Genomic DNA, 25,107 nt, shown 5'->3' on the forward strand with positions numbered 1-25,107 from the left:
AAGAATAGTCACTTGAAGAAGTAGATAAGGAAATGATTTTATTTCCAACAATTTATAAAAATATAATATGCTTTTATACTGTACAAAATGGTATAGCTGACTAAGACTCTTGCTCTGATCTAGGTCCAGTCTGTGATAAATGTTTCACTATATCTACCCAATTCCAACCTCGTGGTCTTTCGCCTTTACCATCTGCTTTGTTCCACTGCCTACGTTTCTGTGCTTTGCTCAAATGTTCCTTCTTCGGTTTCTTTATCGTCTCTTCAACCTTAAAAATATTGTTTATATCAGTTTGCTTATAATTTTTGATAATAGTAAATTTAATATTTTGTGTGATATACCTGTTGATTTTCATCTGTGATCTTCAGTCTACTAGCATGAGAATTTATATCGACAACTGAATCTGGTTGCATAGACACTAAGTCTGTGTAATATTCTCGGACAGACTGAAATAAGGTATACGTCATAGCGCTACCTAACCATTGCTCAGCCTCTGCTTCTATGTGACTCATCACCTTGTCTTTTACTTCTTGTACACTGTATATTCCAATTATTCATCTTTAATCAAAGTAATTGAATGTAAGAATAGTCGAGTGGCTGGTTGGCTGCACTTACATATGTTTATTGTAAAATGTGTTCATATTGATGATCGGTTTTTCCGTAGGATATGTTTCACCCCATGAAATTTCCAATAGAAATGATTTCATACTGTTGTCTTCTCCATACTAAAAAATCATATTATTTTATGATTAGTATATTCAATCTTTGATTGAAGAGGAACAAAGTGAAATTTTAGAATGCTGAAAAATTAGAAAATACAGCTACAAAAAAAAAAGAGTTCTTTACATTCATTCCAAAGAAGTAATCGTTTTAATAAATCACGACAATGTGAGATTATTTCTAAGGATATAAAAATATTTATGAGAAAATTATTTCAGCAAGGAAGCAAATGTGGTCCTTGCACCTTGTACTGAAATGTCGTGGGTGTCAGCTGTTTAAAAGCCGGATCGCCATCGTATATTGAGAATAATACTTCTCTTTCCTCCTCCTGCAGTTCGGCATCACTCATCTCCTTTCGTTAGACTAGATTTTGAATAATTATATTACGTACGAGTACTACTGCGCGATCATATGTGAATTTTTTTAGGTTAAAAGTTGTTATAAATATTTTTTGTAAAGTACAACAGATGGCGCGATCGTTTATATAGTTCCGTGCTTTTTCCTTCAGATGACGCAGCTTATACGATTATTTAGCAAGATGGCTGTTACGTTGTTTCTGTGCGCCAGAACTCTGCTATTATTGAATCTGACAAAACCTTGTACCAATCCGGCTTTCTATTAACAAAGTTTGCAGGTAATTTGCAATCCGCTCTTGACAGGTTTGACTACTTGGTGGTAAAGATGCAATCATGTAATAATGATGAATAGCGTTTGGGCGGTTTCATAATTTATAGTAGCGCTACTTGTTGATTATTTTCATTTAATTAGGGATATTTAATTAATTTGCGATAAAACAATAAACTTTAAATTATAAAAATAATTCAACAAGCAAAATATATTAGCAATGTTGGCAAATTGACAACAAATTTAATCAAATTTGAAGTCGTCACTTATTTACTTTTTTAAATTTATTATAACAGAAATTGATTATTCAGAAAGTGCTGCAACAAATCCTACAGTCAAATTTGATCATATTTACTGTCAATCTATCAATATTGTTAACATTTGACTGGGAATATATAACATTTTAAAACTGTTAGGACATTTATTTGCTTTAAAAATGTGATAGTATTTGTAAATGCAAAATGATATGTAAAACAGCGATGCATGAAAATATACAATGACATAAATAAACATAATATTTTTTAACATTTTTAACATAAAGTAAGATATGATTTGTTAAACAATTTTTGAATAATAATCAGTTTTTAGTATAATTAAATACAAAATAAAATAAATAAATGACTCATTATAATATGTATGCAATCTTAGATAAAGAAATGCTTGAAAGAAGGACAATAAAAATAGGTTGTCTTTGGTTACAGAAATCTCGTTCACAAACAATCAATTGATGGATGGCGCGGCGCGACATAAACTACTATTAAAAGGTAAATTATTTTCCTTGAAATTTGATCACGCGGCTTAAGTGAAAAGAACCGTCGAAGTCGTTCTTGAAGTTACCATTAAAGCGCAGATGTACGATCGCTTTTCGCGTTTCCGATGTCCAGTTATGGTCCGGCATCGGTGAATGTGTCGGGTGCATCGGGCAAATAGCCGACCTCTCTCCGTTTGGCCATACGCCATCGCGGTAAATACTGCCATATCATAACGCGAGTCGGAGAAATGAAGCGAAAAGCGGATAGTGCGGGAAACGGGACCAATGAGAGAGGCGGCGGAAAATGGGAAATGCATAATGCCGCGGATTAATGCGAGTTTCCGTTCGATGAGCCCGTCTCGCGTTTCAAATCCTCCGCCATCTCTTCTCCCCTTTTCACCGTTTTGTAGACGTGAATATTGTAGACGGCGATATCAGGCTAATCGCGTAAGAAGTATCTTTTAACACAATGTACTCGACGAGAAAATATTTTGCTACACCGAAAATCATAATGACATCATAATGACACCATTCAGAATATGATAATAATATCTAAAAAAAATATCTTTAGCATGGACGCAAATTTTATGTAATACACTTTTTTTTACACATTACTCTTTTACAAATGCAATTTGTTTAAAACTTTCTTGTTTGTCTTCCATTTCCGTTATGTCGTTCAAAATAAACGACTCACAAAGTTTATAGATAGCACGTAAATTAAACTGTAAATGCACGAGAAGTCCGGAGAGTGGATCGTGTTTCGTGATACGCGGGAGCTCCGGACATGAATATTATTAATAAATAAATATTGTGTGATTGTCAGATTAGACCTCTAGATTTTATAATTCATCGTTTCACATTGTGCATAAATATACACATACATATATCATGATAAAAGCATATGAATTGAATATAAGTATCTGCGAAACACGAAAAAAAGCATAGACGATTTTTTTTTTTAGTTCATATCGCTACGTCAATTTTTCGCCAAGTTACAGTATTTCGAAGATCTGACGCGCGTATATTATTTATGAATAAACTCAGCGCACGTGTGTGCGTGCGTACATGTGACGCGCATACTATTATGTAATCATTACACTATCATGAGCTATTTTAACATCGCTACATGTGCTTCGAGTACGAACGCCACATAGCACGGTAGCTATAAGGATCATTCGTCGGCCAGTTTGATCCTAGTTCGGGATCATTCAGGATTAAAATCAAGTGTCAGATCAATATCCTCGCATAGAAAAATCGCAGCAAATTGAAACAAGTTTTATTTGAAGCTGTTTTAGCATCTCTGATAAGCTCAGAATTATTTGTCTAGGGTGATTAACTCGCGAAGTATCATCAATTAAGTAGAATATTAAAATTAAGCTTTTCGAAAGAGCAATCGCTATCAGCCCGTTGATGAATCCAACGAATATTTTTCCGTAATAATTTTATACATCTCTACGGCACGTATTTTCTAGATGGTAAATATAGAGATTTCTTTTGTACGGAAGAGATTAAAAAATTGTTGAATGAGAGTATAAAAAAGTTCGGCAAATATAATCTCTTAATATTTGAAACAATTTTAGTTAAACTGGGTGGGTGTTTCAATATATTTATTAGTATTATATTGAATATAATAATTATTGGATTAATTACGTATATGAGTAATTTTATGACTTTGTTGTTGTCATCGATATTTGCGAAATCTCCTCCTGCTTTTCTAAAATTACGCGTCACTTTACAAGATTATTATCGTGATGAAGCTGATTGCAAAAATTTAATTGTTATTTACTTCAATGATATATGTTTCAATACAAACATGATTCTTATCTCAGTACTTTGCTTAAACAAAACAGTTTAAAAAAATTTTTATATAAGATAATATATGTATTTATATATATTGTTTTATTAAGATGTTATTTGTTGTAATAATTCTATTTATTTTTTCGAATACAAATAATTTAGCTTCTTTAAAATGATAAAATATTTTATTATTACGGACATGCACATTATGTGAGTTGATTGCGTTTTGTCCCTCGACGTTAGAATTTTCAAGGAGTTTGTCCTACATTAGTTCAGAGGTGAATTGTAAGAGAAAAAGAGCTGTAATGTAACTCATCTTTTATTTTGTCTTATTAAATTATTGATAGTTGTTTTATTTAATTAATAATAGCTTTTATCTTTGCGACTGCAAAAACTGTTACATAGATAGCTGATCCGTTTTTCTCTATTACATTTCTTCAGGTTTTTGTTAAATAATAATTAAACATTAGTGAACTTATTTATAAGTTCGCTTTGACAGCGGAGAAATTTGAAATAATTATTACAAATAAATCATTAACAATCCTGGCCACTGCAATGGAACGTTTGCAATAGTTTGCAAAGGGTTTATATTGGAAATGGCTCGATTAAAATCGCTTTATTCGACCATGATTCAAATACCAAAGTGCTATTTACTGGATTTGTTAAACAACGTTTGCCGAGTACCGTAATTTTAACATTTCCGATGAAATTTCGTTTCGGAGAAAAGTATATATATACAACTGTAAGTAGAAAATTGTAATGAACGAATAAAATTAGATTTTCAAAAATGATAGATCTAGATAGGACAGCAACACGGATAGATTTGTGCTTTATGTGATTTTATATATTTAAACTAAATCCGCGGAATTTATGCTTTATTTGATTATAGATCCATTAGCAATGCGGACGAATTGCATTTATCGAAGCATCCAATTACAATTCTCAATGGTGCTTTTCGCCATCGATCGCTTTAATTGAATTATTCGCAATTGTATTATTATATACGGAGCACAAAATTATAACATATATAAGTATAATTTGCTATTATTATATTATCGGAACGTTAATTCATATAATATATCATTGAAGTATTTTAATGCAATGCAACAAGCTCAAAAGCCGCTTGCCATATTCCAGCTTCACAAAGCGAGTGCGATCCTAATGAAATGTGCGAGTAATTATGAGGTAATTAATAATTATGTCGACTAGCTGTCAATATTTATGAACACAGGCGCGTTTCAGAAGTTTATTCTACCCCACGTTGACGTGTTTTCTCTTGCAGCTTCATTTTGACGAGCGAAACAATGCTGACGTGTGCGGTATCAAAATGTCTATTACATTCACTACACTAGAAATCCATTATAGAAAACTAGTATGGATAGTAAAATTGATTAGGGGCAAGTTTAATATATCATCTACTTTCTCCTGTCGCCATTTCTACTTGCTTTGCCCTCAATTGTCAAATTACAATTACAAGTATTATAAACAAAAATTTTTTCCAACTTGTCATCTTTTAATTAATGAGAAACATTAATAGTTATAATACACACCACATATTTTATATTGAGAATTCCATTCTCTTTCCAATAGAATATTCTATTTCTTCACTCTCGTTTTCAATGACGAGAGTATTCTTTTCGTTGATACTATAAATTTCTTATCTAATTGAAGATTAAAATTCAGCCCCTTAAGACGTTTCACATGAAAAATTTCGAGAGATCGGTCTTAACGGACGCTCACACATCTAATTTTTTTTCATCTCGCGATTATCCTTCGCTGCGCTTCTTGTTCGACTACTTTCCGTTCCACTTCCGCATAAAAATAGCGATCTCCCGATCGACCGAGCGTCGATCATCATCGGCGCGACTCCGGTTTCCCATCGGCATCCATTTATACCGAGTTCGTTCGAGTCGGGCGCGCATCTGAAAGGACGGACTGCCCCGGCGCCGTATCGTCGCGAGCGCATCGATCAGAAAGAATATCGCCGTGTGCTGCCAGTGATTCAGAGTAGCACCACTTCCCCGGTAAGTGCCGGGGCTTAAAGCTCGCCACACACCGACGAGACTTTACGATACGGGCGCGCAAGATAAGCGGGATATCGCATAGGCGGTCCCCGTCGGACATTCGTATTTATAGCGAGAGTTCGAATTTTCGGATATTTACGTTCGCCCAAATTTGCGAGATAGACCGCGAATTTAATTTGCATCGAGGAAGGATGTGTTCTTGCATTGTTGGAGGCCGCCCGCGTGCCTTTGTGTCTTCCACTTTAACATATATTCGTTCCGTAAAAAATTTTCCAGTTTTATCTCTAAAGAGATTTAATCTCAATTAATATTAACAAATGTTTATGAGAATCTCTACATTAAAAGGTACTGTAGAGTTTTCTATTTTTTTTCTGCACGAGAGAAACTTTTTCCGCAGGCATTTTCGTGTACCTATTTAGTATCACTACCAAGCGTAATTAATTCACTCGCAGCTATGCGATTTAAATGACTTTAAAGTATTCAACGTTCGCAGCTTGTTTGGATCTTACGGCGAGGTGTTTTATTAAATATTATGCTTTAGCGAGGCAACCAAACGGCGACCCAATTCTCGAAAGCTTAAATATGATTCCTTCCCGTCGCAAGCGAATTCTAAAGAGCATGACCTTCTTTCGCTTTAATTTGAAATTCCTTTGAAGTTTGTCATCTTTGAAATCTTGCACGCACTGGTACGAGCGTCCCAGTGTGCGACATCCTTAATCTTTACTATCCCGCGGCGTCATATGGCACTGCTGAACTTTGCCATATTTCGTCTTGATAAATTCGCTAAATGGGGTCAGGTAGACATTAGAGGTATGTAATCTAGATGACTGCTTTCTCCATTATGTGGCTCGCTATTATTAAGTATTTGCCTTATATATATTGCGCTACATAAAACAATATTGTGGAAAAGTTAAAGAGTTTTCTATTTCGACGTGACTTACACAATAATAATGGTGTACACAGACAGAATGTGCTTTTTAAAAGCTTTTGAAAACTTTAACGTTGGATATCGGAATCGGGATCGGAATAAAATAGAATCAGGTAAGTCACATAAGTGACTTTATTTGTTTGCCGGCCAGACCGCCAATTGAAACATTTAGTAGATTTGTGAGTTTTGAGAGAAAGATAAAAACTTTTTAATTTATCGCTCTATAAATTAACAATCGCTCTTAAATTTACAAACCTTTACTACAAGTATGTAAATTACAACGCGTATCATTTTTAAAAGAGGACAGGAATAAATATTTTTAACAAACTATTTAGTCGAGATGGATCGAAAGGACAGTTACAGTAACAGATGTCATTAACAGGAATTTTAGTGGTATTACGGTAATTCGATTGACAAATAAAACGTCTTCATCGGCATTGATCTTCTTCTCTCGTAGCGGATTTCCTTTCATGAAGACGTCGCAGCGTCTCGGGAGAATTCCGTAACATTTTTAGTTTTCCTTGATCGTGAAAGAGGAAATTCTGGGAGCCACGTAGATCGTGGCTTTCGCTCCGCGGTGGCCTTAACCCTCTCCGCCTTGTACGAGGCAACTCATGAAACATGGATCTGAAGTCGTTCTCGAAGAAGTTATACGGAAGAAGTCGACGACCGCCTGCCGCGTCGTCGTCGGCGATGATCATCTACGTGACTATGCGACGGGATTCCCCGCGCCTCTCCACCTGTTATCCGATGTCGTGCCGCGGCAAGAAATCGTTTCCTGGCGATGGTGGGTTCACGGAAATTAGCGCACTCGCCGGTGCGTGCTCTGCACGTATGTATTCGTCCAGGAAAACGTATCACGGATTTCGGTTCGCTAACGATAACAATCATTAAAGGATTACAATTTTTATGAATTTATTTGTTTTACGTGCGTTTTATTGGTTTGTTAAAATTTTCTCCACGTTGTCACATTTGCATTGTCGGAACATAACTCATATTAATACAATCCGAAGTAGGAAAATTCTTTCGTCGTGAAAGTTTCAGAACTAATTTTCATGTAATTATTACATTATTAATCGTAATTCTCAATGGCATTTGCAGTCATTAGCAATAATTAAAATAATTTCACTACGGTTTTATTATAATATATAATAAATATTAGATCTTGCGATAATTAACCGGTGCCTTGCGAAAGGCAAGTTGTTCAGTTAACGTTATTGTATATAATTAATCCTTTAAGAATTGCTACTATATATTTTTCGCATTGTTGATCACCCGCAGTTTCTTCAAAATTAATTTTTCTTCTTCTTCTTATTTGGTATGGTATTACCTTTAAGGGCAATTTATATCGCTTCTCTAACTTCCGCTTTCATGTACTTCTCTGTACTTCACACACTGAGATAGATAGAGAGTAAAGCAAAGCGCTACTCGAACACGCATAAGATCAACGGGTCGACTTCCAACTATTGCGAATAGCGTGGGAAGTTTCCAATCGAGAATCGGAAATCCAGCTGTTTCATCGTGGAGCTTGGTTCTCTTCTCCCTTGCCGGAGTTCTTCATCGAGTCAATGAATTCTCCGTTCGACGCCACGCGCATGGATCAATGGACACCTACTTCGACGGTAGACGACGAGATTGCGAAAGTTATTCGCATCTTTGACATTCCGAAAACAACGATCCGGAACGTCGAAGGGAACCAATTACACGGAGTCCGTGTCTTTCGTTTAATCGATAAGAATCGATTTTCAAGCGCTTTAATTCGCGAATCCGATAAACGAAAAAAGAATACTTTTGCTGAATCTTATCATCTTACATTGCAATTTTAATAATTATACAAGATGTAAAACAGACGTCGGAACGGAAAATGGATGAATATTTTATCCAATAATGAATAATCCAATAATAAATGGATTGGATGTCTTATGCAATTCAACTTCGAGAGAATAATGACTTCGAGATCAACCTGAGATGACACGGAAAAAACGAGGAAGAATAGAATGCTGAAGAGTGATTGGTGGGGGAAATTAATTGTAGATCGAAGCCCGATGAACTTCCGTCTCATTACAAAATACTCGATACTCACGGGAGGTCTTTCGTTTGAAACGGCTCTATCTTGCAAAGCCAGTCAACCAGATGGCTGCACGGCCATAAATGGATGATGTACGATGTAACGATCTCTTCACTCTCGTCCCGACATCACAATTAGCTTTCGTAAGTAAATGCGGCTGCATGCCGACGAGTCGTGCAAGGGCGCGAACGAGCATAACCATCAACGCTCGTTTATCTCGAACGGAAATTTTCACATCGAGTGCAATTAAAATTGCCGTTATCAACGTAAACTTACAGCGACTTAAAAAATATAACAATAATAATAACTTGTAATTATTGTGGAAATATATAAACACGACAGATCAGAAAAAATAAATACATGCAAAATTTATATACCACACTTAATCGCGTATGTAATTAATTATAAAATTATTTTATTGCAGTACACATCAATGCTGTTGAATTATAATGCGCGATTCGTAAGTCGCATTGTCAATCGTGCATTTGCAGCGCGGTACAAAGTTCGGAAAAAAAGGACATCGTAACATTCTGCAAAACAACGCTGTCTCGCGATGGGAACTGCGATTGTTCGCTGTTGATCGCGCGGAGCAAATCGCTCGGACGTCTCGCGACTCCCAGAACTACAGGTGAGTTCGTATTCTTTTTTTTTCCTATTAAGCCCCATGAGAGCCCCTCGTGCGTTCGAGACTCCACTTCCCCAGATTTGTCAGGCGAGCAAGATGGATAGACTTGTCCACGGCACGCTTTTCTCTTGTGCCGCGGTCTCAAGTTCTCTCATTGGTCATCCCACGTGCGAGCGTCCGCGCACATTTGTTCATACTTCGTAATACTTGCCCACTACGAAGGCAATCGTTCTTCGATGCGTTTTTTCCGGATCAAATTCTTTTTTTTTTTTAACGGAGAATAATGTTGGAGCTTCCAGCAATTTCTTTTTGCGAGACAAATATTTCCACAATTCTTCAGAATTATTACGAAAGAAACGCGCATTATTAGTTCATTAGCCAATTTGAAATAACGTAAAATAAATGTTTGAAAGAGCGGTTGTTTAATCATTTTTATGTCATTTTGAATTTCAAAAGGAATTTCTTTGTAAAATTGAACACGACAATGAAAGAGATTTATGGAAAATTTAACTTTACAAAATTAAAATTTGAAAAAGTCTGTATTCTAATTTTTTAGTATTGGAAAATTTTATTTAAATTGCAAAGAAAGAAAGTGAAAATTACCCTTAATTTTCTCCTACGTACTATATAAACCTTCAACCGTCAACCACCAGTTGCCTGTTCCTACCGGTTCGTTCCGCTGGAAGTGATCTATTTAGGTCCAGCGAGTAACCGGAAAGCTATGCGGAATTGATTTTAGTTAATGCATTTTATTCACAATATTCACACAATAGCTTTTCCTGGTGCGCTAGGCAAAGGCGCATTGTGTCGTCTATTATTGAAAATTTGTGAAAATGCGTACTGTCGTTTGCTGGAAAAGTGTATCCGCATCGCGATGGTCTCAGCTGCGTCCAAACTGCTTTCAGCGAGAATCAATATTTCGCGAATGCCTCGCGAAAGGTTTTACGGCTGACAGTGCGGCCTTTACAACGCAATGTAGTTTGTCGCGCTATTGCAGCCAAGAGGAAAACGTCGAATACACTTATATTTGGGCGAACGCCAAAAACCTGCGGAAAATATTGCGACATTTATTAAGGCTGAGTTCTCTTAGAAAATATAATCGACATATTAACTAGAAGAAATAACGCGCTTCTTATCTCGTACTCGTATCTTTATCGGCTGCGGTTATTTTTTTTTAATCACTTTTATAATTTTAATATTATGATATTATTTTATCGCACAATTTATACTGCTATTTTATAATGGGAAAATTATTATGCCGTTCCATTTATTTGATGACTCAATTACTTTACTTTACTTGACCTCGCGAAGGTGCAACGCTCGACAGTTTTATAATCCTAATAGCTTTAATTGCTACAATGGCGTAATTGCGAAGAAGAAACATTGCGGAATGTTTAGCGAGAGAAGAAGGAATACCTACACAAATTAAATAGTGGAAAATGAGTCCGAGATCTTGCACCGGGAGAACAGCTTTGTGAGAGCTGCTATACGAGAGCGGTGCCGCCCACGTGGAGGAGAGAAAAGAAACGAGAGAAATAAGTGACGGAGTCTGTGTCTTGGTTTGCGTTTGCATGATAAAAAGACAAAGAAAAGAGGATGAAACAAGAAGAAACGCGCGCGTTCTCTCTCTCTCTCTTTCTCTCTCTCGTTGTTTCGCAGTGAAATTTCAATAAGTTCGCGAAAGAAAGATCGGTAACACAATGCGGCGGCACGGAGTCCCGGAATGAGGTAGCGAAAATTGCGAAAGAGGAAGCTCGAGGTCGTTTCCGTCCGAGAGAGTAACGAAGCTATTTAAGTGCTGCCGGTATAAAATTATCGCGTGTCGTCCGCACGTGCGCCCGCGCGCGCAGAGCACCCGCTGCACGAACGGTGCGAGTCTGGAGGATGTTTGCACGCAGAGGATTACCGGCGCGATACTATACGGAAAGATGCCGGATAAATGGAGGTGGTGGTGTTTAAACGTGTGGGAACAACGCGGCGAATGCTAAGAAACAACGCGGTAGAGGTAAATAAGCGAAGGAGCCGGAACAAAAGGCCAATGTGCCAGGGAACGACAACAGCTACCTGCCGGTGTCGAAAATGCACTTGCATCCGCGGCCTTTGAATTCCGTCGAATTATAATTAGAAGTCGATTGTGAAACATCAACATTCTCTTAATTATATTTAATTTTCCTCTTTGTTATTCTTATGGAAATGCATACGTTTACTTTTTATCACATACTTTGTATTGTGTTATTAAAATTTGACGAAAATGCGAAAAAAATGCGAATGCAGAATATCAGAAATTATTTCTAAGAAAAATACCTAATATTTTATATGATTCTACATAATCATCAAATAATTTTTATATTTACAAATACAAGTAACCAAGCAAGAAATTAAGATCGCGCCGAGTGTTAATTGTCACGTTCTTTGTTGTCCAAGAAGTTTGGTAATTATTCATGAGACACTTTGACTCGTGATAAAAGTAGGTGTTACAACAATGTTGCGGAGAAGCTTTCGAGATTTAAAATCTTTGTGTCGTGCTTTTATGAAAATTCCACGTTAATAGTCGTGCAATCTCCGTGGCGCAAATGTAAAAAAGAGATTACGCAGAAGTAAAAAAAAACAAACTTAAGAGTTTAATTACATAACTATTATTCTTTTCCTACAAATAACTTCTGATATTTTACATTCGTTTCTGTTATACTTTTATCAAATTACAATAATATAACATGGAGAATATGATTAAAGGTAAACATATATAATATTTTCACAAGAATACATTTTATATTGTTATTGAAAACAGAATACTTATATGATTTACACAAACTTGAAACAAATACAGTGTCTACAATCTTCCATGTATGCCAATTAATATTTCCAATGAGAAATCAACATTTAATCTATACGATTCAAAAATGATTCAAGGCACATAAGAATTATTCGGCCATGTAGATTATGAAGATTGAATTTTGTGTATAAATGTTCGCCAATTAACGATGGGTGTTGCGATGTCGATGTGCGGAATGTAAGGGGAAGGAAGAGGGAAGCGGACGAGGCGAGGAATAAGAGACGCGGGTGGCGGAGGAAAAGGTGGAGGTGGAGAAGACGAGCGATAGTAGGAAAAGGGGGAGGAAGACGGAAGAGACGGAGAAGAGGAAGACGATGAAGAAGAGAGCCGGGTAAGAGGTAAAAGAGAGGCGTGCGTGCGTGCGAGAGGAGAGCGAGACGAGGGAGGCGAGGAGGCGAGGTGGTCCGAGTTGGGTAAGGTGAGGGCTCCTACGGGTAAGTACCACTCACTTCATTGACTCGTGCGTACGCCCGCACGTCTGTCAGTCCATCCTCACTCACTCGATCCTCGCTCACTCGGCCGCCTCGGTCGTCGTAGACACTCGCGGGCCGAGAGTGCTCGGTACGCACACCTTCAAATCTCGCCTGATCGTCGTTACGCCGCCGATTTTAGAGAGAGAAAGAGAGAGAGAGAGAGAGAGAGAGAGAGAGAGAGAGAGAGAGAGAGAGAGAGAGAGAGAGAGAGAGAGAGAGAGAGAGAGAGAGAGAGAGAGAGAGAGAGAGAGAGAGAGAGAGAGAGAGAGAGAGAGAGAGAGAGAGAGAGAGAGAGAGAGAGAGAGAGAGAGAGAGAGAGAGAGAGAGAGAGAGAGAGAGAGAGAGAGAGAGAGAGAGAGAGAGAGAGAGAGAGAGAGAGAGAGAGAGGTCCCGAGGTCGCGAGGCAGCGAGGCGCGGTGCAACCAGCGCGTGACCTCCGCATCTGGAAGGTCATCACTCGTCTCTCACGGCTCCGGGTATCGGGTTCCGATTTATCGATTGTTCCGATCCCTCCTCCGCCCTGCCGGCGCCGTAGGGCCTCGCCACGGCGACGATCAGTGCCTTGGACCCTTGAGTACGGACCCGGAGAACAGAGCTCGGTCGGCGCCGAGACCAAGAGGATGACCTTGGCTCGCGTCGTTAGGATCTCGGTGGTCCTCGTGCTGCCGTCGCTGCTGCTGCTGCTGCTGCTCGTCGCCGACGGATCCTGGGCGCAATCTTATCCCCGCGAGATCAAACCAGGTGAGCGCTGTGGTGACGGGAGACTACGTTTTTTTTTTAACTCGTTAGGGGCTAGCGACTCTAATTACCGTGATTCTTCTCTCTTTCAATTGGTGCATCTGAGATCATTCGTAAGTTCTACTTCGAATATAAATGTCCGAGGTGGAATTTACAAATTACGCGCTAGACCCACGCTGTAGAGTCCCTCGAGCAATCTGGAGTCAATAGCAGTCAATAATTGCAGCGAATACTGCGATCATTAGTAATAATTTATATTTAATAATTACCAACGTTTTAAACTTTATCAGAGAAACACTTTGTCGCGAGTGTCCCGTGGAAAAATATCTTGAAATGTCTTATTAATATTTAATTAATTAATTAATTATTTTTCCGAGCACCTTTGAGGACAAGGCAATATTTACAGCAGCGAAACGAGATATTTATTTTATGCAAATGTCAATTATACGCACGAAAAGACGCGCGTTTTAATTGCACAAAAATTTGCCTCGCACTTTTCATCTTTACTGGACATTCGATGTAGATTCCGTATCTCTCCTCCGCGCAGGTATCATTATATTTTAGAAGGCCGTGAGTCTTAACCGATATTTTTTCCCATGTGTCGTGAGAGAGCAGTCTACCTTAAGGACTATTGTTTTCGATCGAGGTATCTATGGATCGTCTCTTGCGCAATTATAGGGCCAGGGTTAATGCACGACGAGCGAGGCGTTTCTATCGAATCACGGTCGATCATGAACATCATTTTTCTCATCCGGCTAAAAAGCAGAGCCGCTTAGAAAGAATAACGAGCATCTGTTCCCTCGTACAACAGTTTTAATTAAATTTATGCCTACTACTACTCACTAATGATAATTTATGGAATTATATGTTTTTAATTATGCGTCTCTTTTTAATTTCGCAAAAGCGAAAGATACAACTGTTTAACCAGATATCGTTGCTCTCACATTCGACCCAGCATTTCCATTATCATATTAAACCACACACACACACACACACACATACATATATCTCGAGTACTTAAAAAGCATTTCGCTCGATTTAATTACGTCCTTCACTTACCTTTAAAGTAAGAACGCTCGAAATTACATAGCGTTCATTTTCGTCGCGTGGCTTTGATTAATCGCACCGCCAGTGAGTGGACGGATTTTCCAGGATTCTCACCGGTCGCGGCCGCCCGGCCGGATTTCCATCCTTGTTCGGCTTTTTCCCGCCTTACATCTATTATCTCGCGTCACTTTAGCGGTCTCGGAACTCGTTCCCTTTCTCTTTAGAGTCGACCTTCCGCTGTAAAAAAGAACGACCAATAGCGTACAAGCTTCTTTATAGCAACATTATGTCCCTTGCACTGCTTAATTACTATAACGGGAACGCTCCTCCTTATCACAGACCTCTCGTAAAAACGGTGCAATTAAATCACGTAAAGTAACAAAATTACCATAATGAGCCTTATATCTATCATAATCTATTAATATCCGATTCGGATGCCAGGAGTATATTAAAATATTTAAATACGAAAATTTCTTTTAAAATTATGTTTGTATATATATATATATACAGTTAAATGTAAAGACTGCGTATATTTTCAATTATATATAAACGATACAGTCGTTTACTTAATAAAGACCTTAGTAATTATTTTAATTATACAATTACATATATTAATATTAAATTATTATATATATTATTTATGTATTTAATCAAACAACTTATTGCATCCGTTATACACAGGTCCCTAATAGATAATAGCTAATTTTGGCTTTTCCTACTGATAATGATCATCTTTAACTGCTTTTTTCGCTCGCTTTTTTTTATTTCTCTATCCATTACGCCGCTTGTCACTCTCGGGATCAGGATTTGACTTTCTCCGTCTAGCCACTCGGACCTTTCTCTCTTCTCTCTCTCTCTGCCGTTCTCAGATCACCTAAGTGATTTTTTTTCCTCCACCCACTCACCTCGTGCCGAATGGATCTTACACGAACGTTCAAGCTTGACTGGCTCTATATATCATCCCTCTTAGAAAATTCCGTGCCTTCCGTCGACGTGACCTCGTGCCAGGTCCTTCATACCTCGCGTAAGGAGTCTCTTGGCAGGATGAAACAGTATTGATACAATGCCATTACTGAACAGTGCCAAAACGTCCGGCTCATCTCGCGCCATGACGGAGGAGAATCGTAAGCGATCCTTGGTTGCACGCGCTCGCACAGCCCGTCATCTCGATGGCAATTGTTCGTCGGGCTGCGGGAGTGCAAAATGCAGTCCTGGGAATAAAACATCTCTCTGTATATTTTTCATGTTGATCATACAGATCTCGCACTTTTATGCTAAGTTGCAGAGACAAACAAGTGATTACCGAGCTGCGTAAAATCATCGTGTCATTTGTTAAAGCCCGATGAAAAAATATTTTTCCAGCGCATGTTTTACGCGAGCGAATATATCGCATTTATAATGCATATCTATTTTGAGCGGCTCTTGTCCGTGCGTCGTTTTCCAGGTGGAAATTTAATACAGATTCTCTGTATCATTTTTCGAATATATCTGTACATTATGATCGTAACAAAATCCAATCGCATTAATGTCACATGATATCTCAATGACTAAGAAAGAACGAGAAATATATATCGGCAGATATTTTCGTTACGAATCAATATTTTAACGTAACGCCGTCGGATGCACGCGATAAACGCGAGTGACAAAAACTGTCTTTTCGAAAGTAGCGAGCAGTCTGAATGCTGGCTAAAGGCGACTATTATTGCTCGACAAGAAATATGATGCGCTGTGCGTACCAATGAAACGGATAACAATGACGGAAGCCACGATTTCGGAAGCCAGTGATTCATCACTCGAGGAAACTGCGCGAACTACCGTCACGTTCGTCGCGATCGCGCGCTCGAAAATGATAAATTCTCCGGCGAGGGATCATCGCGCAAAGGCGCGGTCGACAAACCCGATCAGGCGCTCATGCGCTGCCTGCCGATAATCGATCGTAGTGTATGTTGTAGCGCGCTGTTCATTTGTCACGTATCGGTCGTAAGATAACTCCAATCGACGGCGGCGGCACTTCTCAGCTTTCTCCCCGAGAAAACTGGAAATAAAGACGATGCTGCCGTTGTCATTGTTAAATTACATCCCGTTGGCGCGCAACTCCCGGGCGTCGCGCTGTGCCCGCGCTTCGATATGAGAGCCGTCTCGGTTTATTGGACGTCGCATATGCTGCGAAACAGCTGCTCTACCGCGTGTCTCTCTCTTTCTTCCGCCTAAACTGGTCGAAAGTGCGAACGGATGGATCCGCGTCGTCAGTTATTACGTATCGCTGTTGCAGAGGGGAGTCGATTGCGTTACATGTGGGCGGGGAAAATTAATTTTCTTTTCTGGAAACATATCGTACGTGTGCGTGTTTCTATAAAGGATACCAAATAAAAGCATCCACGCGTTCGCTTTGCTATGAAAAAAGTAATATCGCGTATCGGACTGAAAATTTGAATCTTGCTGCACGGCAGCTTTATTTCGTAATATAATTACGCAGAAGTCTGTATGAAAATGTCGGTAGAAATGACAGAGAGAAAGAAATAACTCGCAAATAATTCTATTCGCCTTAAGGCTTTCAATTTCGCCGCGGGAGTGCATTCGCACAAGCGCGCGCAAAGTGCATCGGCTTTGGGAAATAGTGCGGCGTATCAAAGGAGCTTCAGAATTTCCCTTGTGTTTAATCCGGTGCAGCAGTAATTACGCCGCCGATGCGACGTCGCGCGAACTGTAGATACATAAATAACGGAAAACATTAAGATAAATAACGTTTCGATCACAATGGCGACACGCGGCTTGATTGCGTGATAAATTACTTATAGCCGTCGATGGTCGCGATGTCGAGTGAATCCAGCACGCGGCGAGTTTCAGTGAAATAACAGTAATTCAATTATCCAACTCTTGTTTATCATTCTCGCGCAGTTTACTTTGTTCCTTGCATCGTTAAATAATGCATCGCGGTACGACGAACTTCATTTAGCGCTTTAACAAAAATATCTTAAAACAGCCCGTTGTATCGTTACGTGTAAATTTCGTACGTTTGGATAAAAATACAAATTTTGCTAATAATTGTAAAATTATTTGCTTATTACTCTTTTAGTCACGATTGCAAAAATAGTTTCATATAAATGTAAATCAGGTGGCCGAGAGAAGCTTGATTCGCGCGGAAACTCATTCGCGGTTCGCTGCTAATAACTTGAAAATGATTGATGCCTCGGTGTTTTCGTTATAGAAAAATCGACTGCAATATCGTCGAAGAATCTGTCGTGAAAGATTGATGCGCGCCGAGCCATGTATATTTTTCTCGATGTGCCTTTGCGCGCGACCTCCGCGCGAAAGTTACGCACCGTTGTCGATAGTGGCGTACGTTCGCCGTAAACCCGGACAATTTCCCCGTGCCGCGATCACCCGGTATGCGCTCGATGTCCACCCTAATTACCGGTACCGAGAAAACATAATAATGCCAGAGGATCGACTTGGAAAAACTAGTACAAAGCATCCGTTGCCGTCGTGTCGTCCGACGAGCTCTCGTTCAGGAACGGATTCTATAAAAGAGTGTCGTTGGAAAAATTTGCTTAAAATTCTTCTTCCTCGCACAAGTTCCAATGAAGAAATATAATATAATATTTTTTTAAATAACTACATATTTATTTTTATATGGGCTTCACAATGTGCATATCGCTGTAAAAATCAACATAATCACACGATAGTGTGCAAAATTCAGAATTGAAACCGTAACTTGGGCATAATTTCGGTCAGATATCAATGCCATAAAGTATAGAAAATGTTGCCTACGTTTATTCGAACAATAAAATTGCCACGATCAGCGCGAGGCATTTTCTCGCGCGCGCGTCTTCGGTATGGGAAATAGGCTTATATATTGAGATTATAACGGTTTCTCAATCTCTGTGAGGGATACTACGTACTCCAACCTTTGAACCTTTGAACTATCGCGGTTTTTCCGATAAGTCCTGCGACCACTCCGCCCCTGTTCGTATCGCGAATAAGTTCCTGCTTGGTCCTCGCCTGACTAAACGTCGGCGCACGGCGGCCTCCTGCCATAGGCATCGATGGTAGTGAGCTCACCTCCGGTGCTCGCATCCGGTAATGTTTGGTGGCAGCTTGCCGGGTTACTTCAAGGAGTAATTGCCCGTAATTGCTGCGTCCCGAGGTGTAATGCACTTTGAGTTATTACATGTCGTGGTTGCTGCCGCTACTGCTGCTGCTGTATTGCCCCTGCGAGAGAGACGAGGTGATTGAACTATCGCAGCGAAACAACGAGCAGTTATAATAGCGAGCTGTAACGTGCAGATGCGACAAATTGAAATCGAAATGTGGAATTGTGGCGTGCACAATAGTTTCTTGAATAATTCGAAGCCTGTCGTGTCTCGGCACACCGCAAAATTACAAATATATTTATCGGTTATAAAACATTTCGCAAGTGCGAAATTAATAATTTTATACGATAGACTTTGAGGAAGAGAAAAATAAAACGGGAGATAAAGAAGTCGCGCTAGATTTTAAAAAAGTGCATTAATTTATGTAATAAACGAAAGCGCGTATCACATAATATTGATAATAATAATATTAATAACAGCTGTAATTAAATTAATGATGTACATATTAACAGCTATCGATATTATACGCTTCAGATTTTTATTTTTACGTTTTATAGCAAAGGATGAGTTTCCCTTAAATAAAAGAGTAAAAGTTACATAAGCGTATAACATAATATAACTATAAGTAATATTATTAAAACACGCATCATTATATTTCCTTACAAATAATAGTGCACATAACGTTGAAGTCAAAGTTAATGAAAACTCGCGATGATATCGTCTGGTGAAACAGCCGGTGCTCGCTGCTTTTGTATGTTTTTGCACAACGGAGATGCGGTGGAATTTTTGTAATACGCATTGACAACAGGTGGAAACGCTTGGAAATCGCTTTGACAGATTTCTTTATTCGAGAGCGCGTAGTGAAAAAGACAATAAAATACGCCTTCATTTCAACGGAACTTTGTAATTTTTTTTCATTTCAGCGTGCTAAAAGAACGAAGAATTTTTAATGCCGCGTTTCGCTGTGCGCCATCGGTTGTTTGTAATTTTTTGCACGGTGTAAAGACGCGCGTTGTTGTCAATGGAAATTCATAACAATCTTGCATAGATGTTATTGAAATCACTATATTCCTTCCCTTTACGTCGGCAACTCTTTTCTGATGAAGAGAATACGTTTCCCTCGGCAGCGGTAGAATGGAAATGCTAGAATCACGTTAGTGGAAATTTTACAGTGCGCCTTCGAGGAAGAGTGTATATAACGCCGGGTGAATATTCATAAAGTCCTCGCTTACATTGTTTACCCGGCTCATTGTAATGGAAAGAATTCCGCGACGGTTGCCTAACCTTTTGCTCGCCAGGCCGGAATTTTTGTTCAATATTCATAATGACTTAATAGGAGTGACACTATTTTTCCGCGACGAGGAATTATGTAATTTCTACAAAGAGCGTGAGCGATGAATTTATTTATGCAATCCCAGCTGCTATCGCTGTGCAGTCACTGTACGAAATCATTGAACTTTTCCTTTCTCTATTATTATTATCAATTCTATTATTAGTAATTTTAAATAGACAGATTTAGTATGTAAAATAGGACAGACATTTGTGAGTTGCTTGTTATTATCTATTTATTTACTACTAATTGTTGATTATATTTTACTTATTATTTATCCGTATATTAGCAAGCATTTTTTTCTGTGGATTTATAAACTCCTTGTTTATCTATTTTTGAATTTATTATTATGCATATAATTTTTATCGTAGCAGAATAATGCGATATTATTTTTATGCTATGTGTGCGAAACTGCTGCGCGTGATAATGCGACGCACGTAGCGTACGTACGTAAAATCGTACGTAAAATTCGTTACCTGCTTAGTGCATCAATACACGAACAAGGTAGTTGTTTCCTTCTTAATGACCTTTCTTTGAGGAATATAGTTTAATGGGTTAAGCGATCTCGACCTGGAATGCACGTGCGACGAATTTATTCATATCCGATCTTAGCATCGTCGAATTCGTGAATTTCGATATAGAACGTTCTTTTCAAACCTGTAAAATATCGATTAATCGACCTTTGAAGTAAGTAATTAATTCGTGCAATTGATAATGAAATCTATCTTTGCCGCAAACCGCAATGCGGATAATTTCTTCTTAAAATAATTTACAATGAAAATTCTAGGAAGATATATGTGCGAATAGAATACAAAAGTTTGTCACATACACACTGCGTGGACACCGTAATCCGAAATCTTAACGAAGCCCGCAGGCGATATAATCTTTGGTAACTGTTGTTGCCCATTCTAAATTGTGTGCACACAAGAAGATAAATCGCGTCTAACATGCAAATGACTGTGTTCTTCGGAACTTAACTAGGTGTTAATTCGGTATTCACGATGCGTAAGCGGCGCACGGCGAAACGCCTCGGTATGAAGGATACGCTCGCATTAGGTTACAATTATCCTTATGAGTGTTAGTCGCCGTCTGTGTGTGTTTATTAAGCACGTGATTGCGGTGTGAATGAGGAAACTACGCGTCGAAGTTCAAACTAAATCGCTTCGCTAATGGCTCCGTATTCATTTCTCAAAATTTTATAAAACGAAACGATCAATTACATCAAGAGTACTTTGCATTTGCGTAAAAATTGGCCGTCTCGGAAGTAATATTTCAAATACAATTACCATCGCACACAGTGTTTTGTCTAATCAAAATTCATTCCAAATTACTTTGTCCTCAAGAGCGCATCCGGTCGTTTCGAAATATCCTGCAGAGAGATGTAAAATAATATAAAATCCACGCGTTACGTCGCATTAACGCCGCGTTTCGTCGATTGTTTATCTCGCCGTGACGTTTTCGTGAATTTTACCCATGAAGTCTTCCTCCCGGCTTTATCTCCTGCCGGACGGCAGTTACGGCCTCGTGAATAGTCACGGGACGTCCACAGGATGGCCGTCGTATAATTTTAAAGACCTTAAGGCTGACCTGAGTCAACAAGTCATGGCACTCTCGTGGAACGTGGGAAGCGGAGTGCGCCTATGGACACAGATACTCCGGGCTGAAATACTTTGCTTGGAATATTTCGAGACTCATCTGCGCTTATCCTCCACAATGCCGTCATTATCTGTTCTCCACGGTATATTACGCGAGATGTTCTGCTCAATTTCACAGAGACATCTCATTCGAGATAATAAAAGCGAGCACGACACAGTATTAATACAACAAACGAGCAAGTGGTTTAATATCGGGACGTTTGTTCGTAAAAATAAAAATACAATTTGTAAAAGAAAATCGGATCTTGTTTTATAAATGGCAAACAAAAAAACTGGTGAAATTTTCGCGTTTTCACATTTAAAAAAAAATATAATTTTAGATTTTTACATCCGTGGATATTTTTGCTTTTACAGTACTTTTTTCCAAGTTCTTTATTTGACAGAGCATTAAAATTTTTTTACTTTTCGATTTTTTGAATTCTAGAAAGCGTAGATTCTTGTTTCTTTTAAACTTTCCAATTACGCATCCTTCGGATCTTAATGTTATTTCACATTTGCGCAATAATTGCAACTCCTATTATAAGATGTCATAATGTCCTTTTTTGTCATTGTTTCGCGAATATAAACTTTACGAGGTACGTTTAAGCGGATCTATAACTTCCACGTTTCACTCTTTCTCTCATCGTAATTTACTTCAGAGAGGATGTAATTTACTCCCAAAGGATTCCCTGGCCTTTTTGCTTGTGACGTCTCGTCTAAATCAACATGTATACGCGATGCACGCATATGCGATGTGTCGCGATATTACTAACATGAAAGAGAATTGTGTTTTATGAAAATCTAAAAAAGTATTTACGACGGAAAAATATATCTGCCAATAGAAAACCCAGGTTTAATTAAATCTGCTTCGACGATACCCTTAGAAGAAAGTAGCGCTTAGCTTTTGTAGTAAATATGAAGAGGTGATCATACGAGGCTGTCGCGAGCGATAAATTTGATTGACCGGTTAATGAAGATATAAAAGAGGCAGTTATGAGATGCTTCTTACACAAATATGGAGAATTCCAGGCGGTCGCGGTAGTTAAAGGGATCGGCAAGAACTCTATTAAAGTCGATTAGAAAAATGTTTAACTACTTCAGAAACGCTTAACCCGTCGCACGAACTTTCCCGCTTCGTGTCGCTTGGCTACACTGATAATCCTGACATTAACATGTAATTAAGGCGGACGAAAAAAAAAAAGAACGAGGAAATAGACGGTGCGAGGGTGGTAGGCAAGAAGAGAAAGAAAGTTTAACCCCGTTGGAATGGTTCTCGATCGTCGATCGTTCGTTACGCCGCCCGGAGTTCGAAACGGAAGGAAGTTTGGCCTCGCGAGTCCCATTTACCGCCTGAAAATTATGGCTGCTTCGCCCGCAACGCGAGTGATGCCTTGCGTATGCACGGTTAATCCATCAACCCTGTTTTTACTATCGATCGCTGTAACTAGCACTCCTAACCTAGAATTATCCTTGTAAACATCAAGATCCGACGGAGCGATATCGTGACTGATAAAAAAATCGTCTAACTTTTTGCATGAAAAATACATAAAAATCTGTATTGAAATCTTTCATATCGAATTCGCAAGACAATATTGTCTCAATTTTTAAATCGCTGGTCTGAAAAAATCTATATAACGCATTTAAATAACTCTCTAAAAAATCGTCCAACTTCCGAACTGTATTTCGAAACTGCAACAGGAGTATCGAACTGTTTTTCTTTACCGGAAATTGGGGAATGCTTTCACAAATTAATTGTCGGGGCACTCCATGGTTGAAAATGAGACTAAACTCGTATCTTGATTGAACCGTTTCAACTGGGATATTAGCGACTAAACAGTCATAATTGGCGCTGCCGCAACAATCCGCGAAGGTATGAAGGGTATGAATATCAAGACTGAATGCAACTCCCCGGGTATCTCGTCTGCCCGGAATCGTCCATCGCGAATGGTACAATACGGATTTAGCCGCGGAATATGGTTGCACTATTCCGTTGCAACCAGTATTCAGCTCTCGCATCACGCGTCGGGTATGAGGCGCCTAATTATTCGTCGCATGAATAATTCACCTTGCAACTTAACCGAGGTCGAAGATCGTTCGGCGGGAAAGAAGAAAGCCGAAGTAGAAAGGAATGAAAGCTACTATTAGCTGCTCCGTTACACGGCAATGTGAAAAATTAACGGCCTCGCCGACGAGTTTCCGTTCTTCCTCTCGCACGTTCGTTCTGTCATTCTTTCGACGTGCTGTTTCTTTTTTTTTTGCCTCTCGGATTTTTTTTTAGATGCCGTACGACAGGCGCACGTGTTTTCGTGAAATGCGAAACCCGTCATGCAATAGCAAAAGGAAAAAGAGCCAACGGCGAAAACAGGAATAAAAATGTGTCGTCTGAGAGAAGTATTGACAGACAGCGTAGAAATATTTTGCAAAATGTATTTTGCTGTTCGTTAAAAGGATCTCGGATACGATATGATGATTAATTGATGCAGGCCGTTGTACAGACTGTTGATTGACGGCCGACTTTAATAAAACAAGTATTTTTCAATGGTCCAATTCAGTGTCTCGTGAAATGCGAGTTTGAGAAAATAACTTGAAAATATATAACAGGTGATAAATAATTCCGATGGAGAAAGGCTCTCGTCGACAGACGCGTCGTCGCAGCCGTCGAGTGAAAGTATCATACTCGGAGCAATTATCAGTCGTGAGATAACGTTAGAGCTCGAAACAGGATCATCGGAAACGAAATCGCGCGGTGAAATCCCGCGAGAGCGCGACGAGTCGATTCACGCGACGCTCCGATTGTTAATTACAGATTCATAACTAACGGCCGCGAGAGAGAATGGTTGCGTTTCGCGTTCGCCACGGCGTGATTCATTCAGAGATGTAGCGTTAGGGACGCACACCGACGACCACGTGCGCCCATCCGCGGCCGAGTCCCCTTCGTCCAGGTGTGCAGGTGAAGCCGATGCCGTGGGGTCACTCATTTATCATTGCATAAGATACAGAACCTGTTCCGGTCCATTCATCGCCGCTCGCTCGTATATACCTTCAAAAGTGACTCGTGGGTTGGGCTACGAGAGCTGTGCCTGCGTACGTACGCAGTGGCGTAGATGCGATTGTATATGTATTTGTCAAACTGTTGCGTTGCGAACGTATATTAAAAAATCAGTGACCTCGCGCGCGAGTTCGGCTTTCGATGTTATGAATACAAGAGAATGATTTCTGTTTATTTTTTGTTGAATAGCGATACGTGCAAACTGTCGAAATAGGTTTGATTAAAAACGGATTTTTTTATTAAAAATTATGCAAGTCATCTAATTAACAAATTTAGAAGCGTATATAATAATTTATCATTCGGTAATTTATCATAATTTATCATTATTGCAGTTTACATTGTGCAGATGTGAGAGAGAAAAAAAAGATAATA

General features: G+C 39.0%; 2 protein-coding genes across 3 annotated transcripts in view; one reads left to right on the forward strand and one right to left on the reverse strand.

The window, feature by feature from the left end:
* Positions 1-21: 21 nt before the first annotated feature.
* Positions 22-1,178, reverse strand: LOC105669415 (RWD domain-containing protein 4). The gene is made up of 4 exons (XM_012362369.2): positions 965-1,178; positions 616-725; positions 342-537; positions 22-268 (listed from the first exon to the last, which is right to left on the reverse strand). Exons 1-4 carry the CDS (start codon positions 1,067-1,069, stop codon positions 101-103), a joined length of 579 nt encoding a protein of 192 aa, XP_012217792.1. The 5' UTR covers positions 1,070-1,178; the 3' UTR covers positions 22-100.
* Positions 1,179-10,705: 9,527 nt separating this feature from the next.
* LOC105669410 (uncharacterized) overlaps positions 10,706-25,107 on the forward strand; it is a 37,677-nt gene continuing 23,275 nt past the window's right edge. Inside the window, exon 1 of one of the 2 annotated variants that reach the window (XM_067355891.1) lies at positions 10,706-13,584. In XM_067355891.1, the coding sequence (XP_067211992.1) occupies positions 13,464-13,584 (121 nt within the window). In that variant the 5' untranslated portion in view covers positions 10,706-13,463. The remainder of the gene's footprint in view (positions 13,585-25,107) is intronic. The other variant, XM_012362357.2, reaches the window with a different exon arrangement.

This window comes from Linepithema humile, chromosome 5, assembly GCF_040581485.1.
Source record: "Linepithema humile isolate Giens D197 chromosome 5, Lhum_UNIL_v1.0, whole genome shotgun sequence".
In the NCBI taxonomy this organism is placed as follows: Eukaryota; Metazoa; Arthropoda; class Insecta; order Hymenoptera; family Formicidae; genus Linepithema; species Linepithema humile.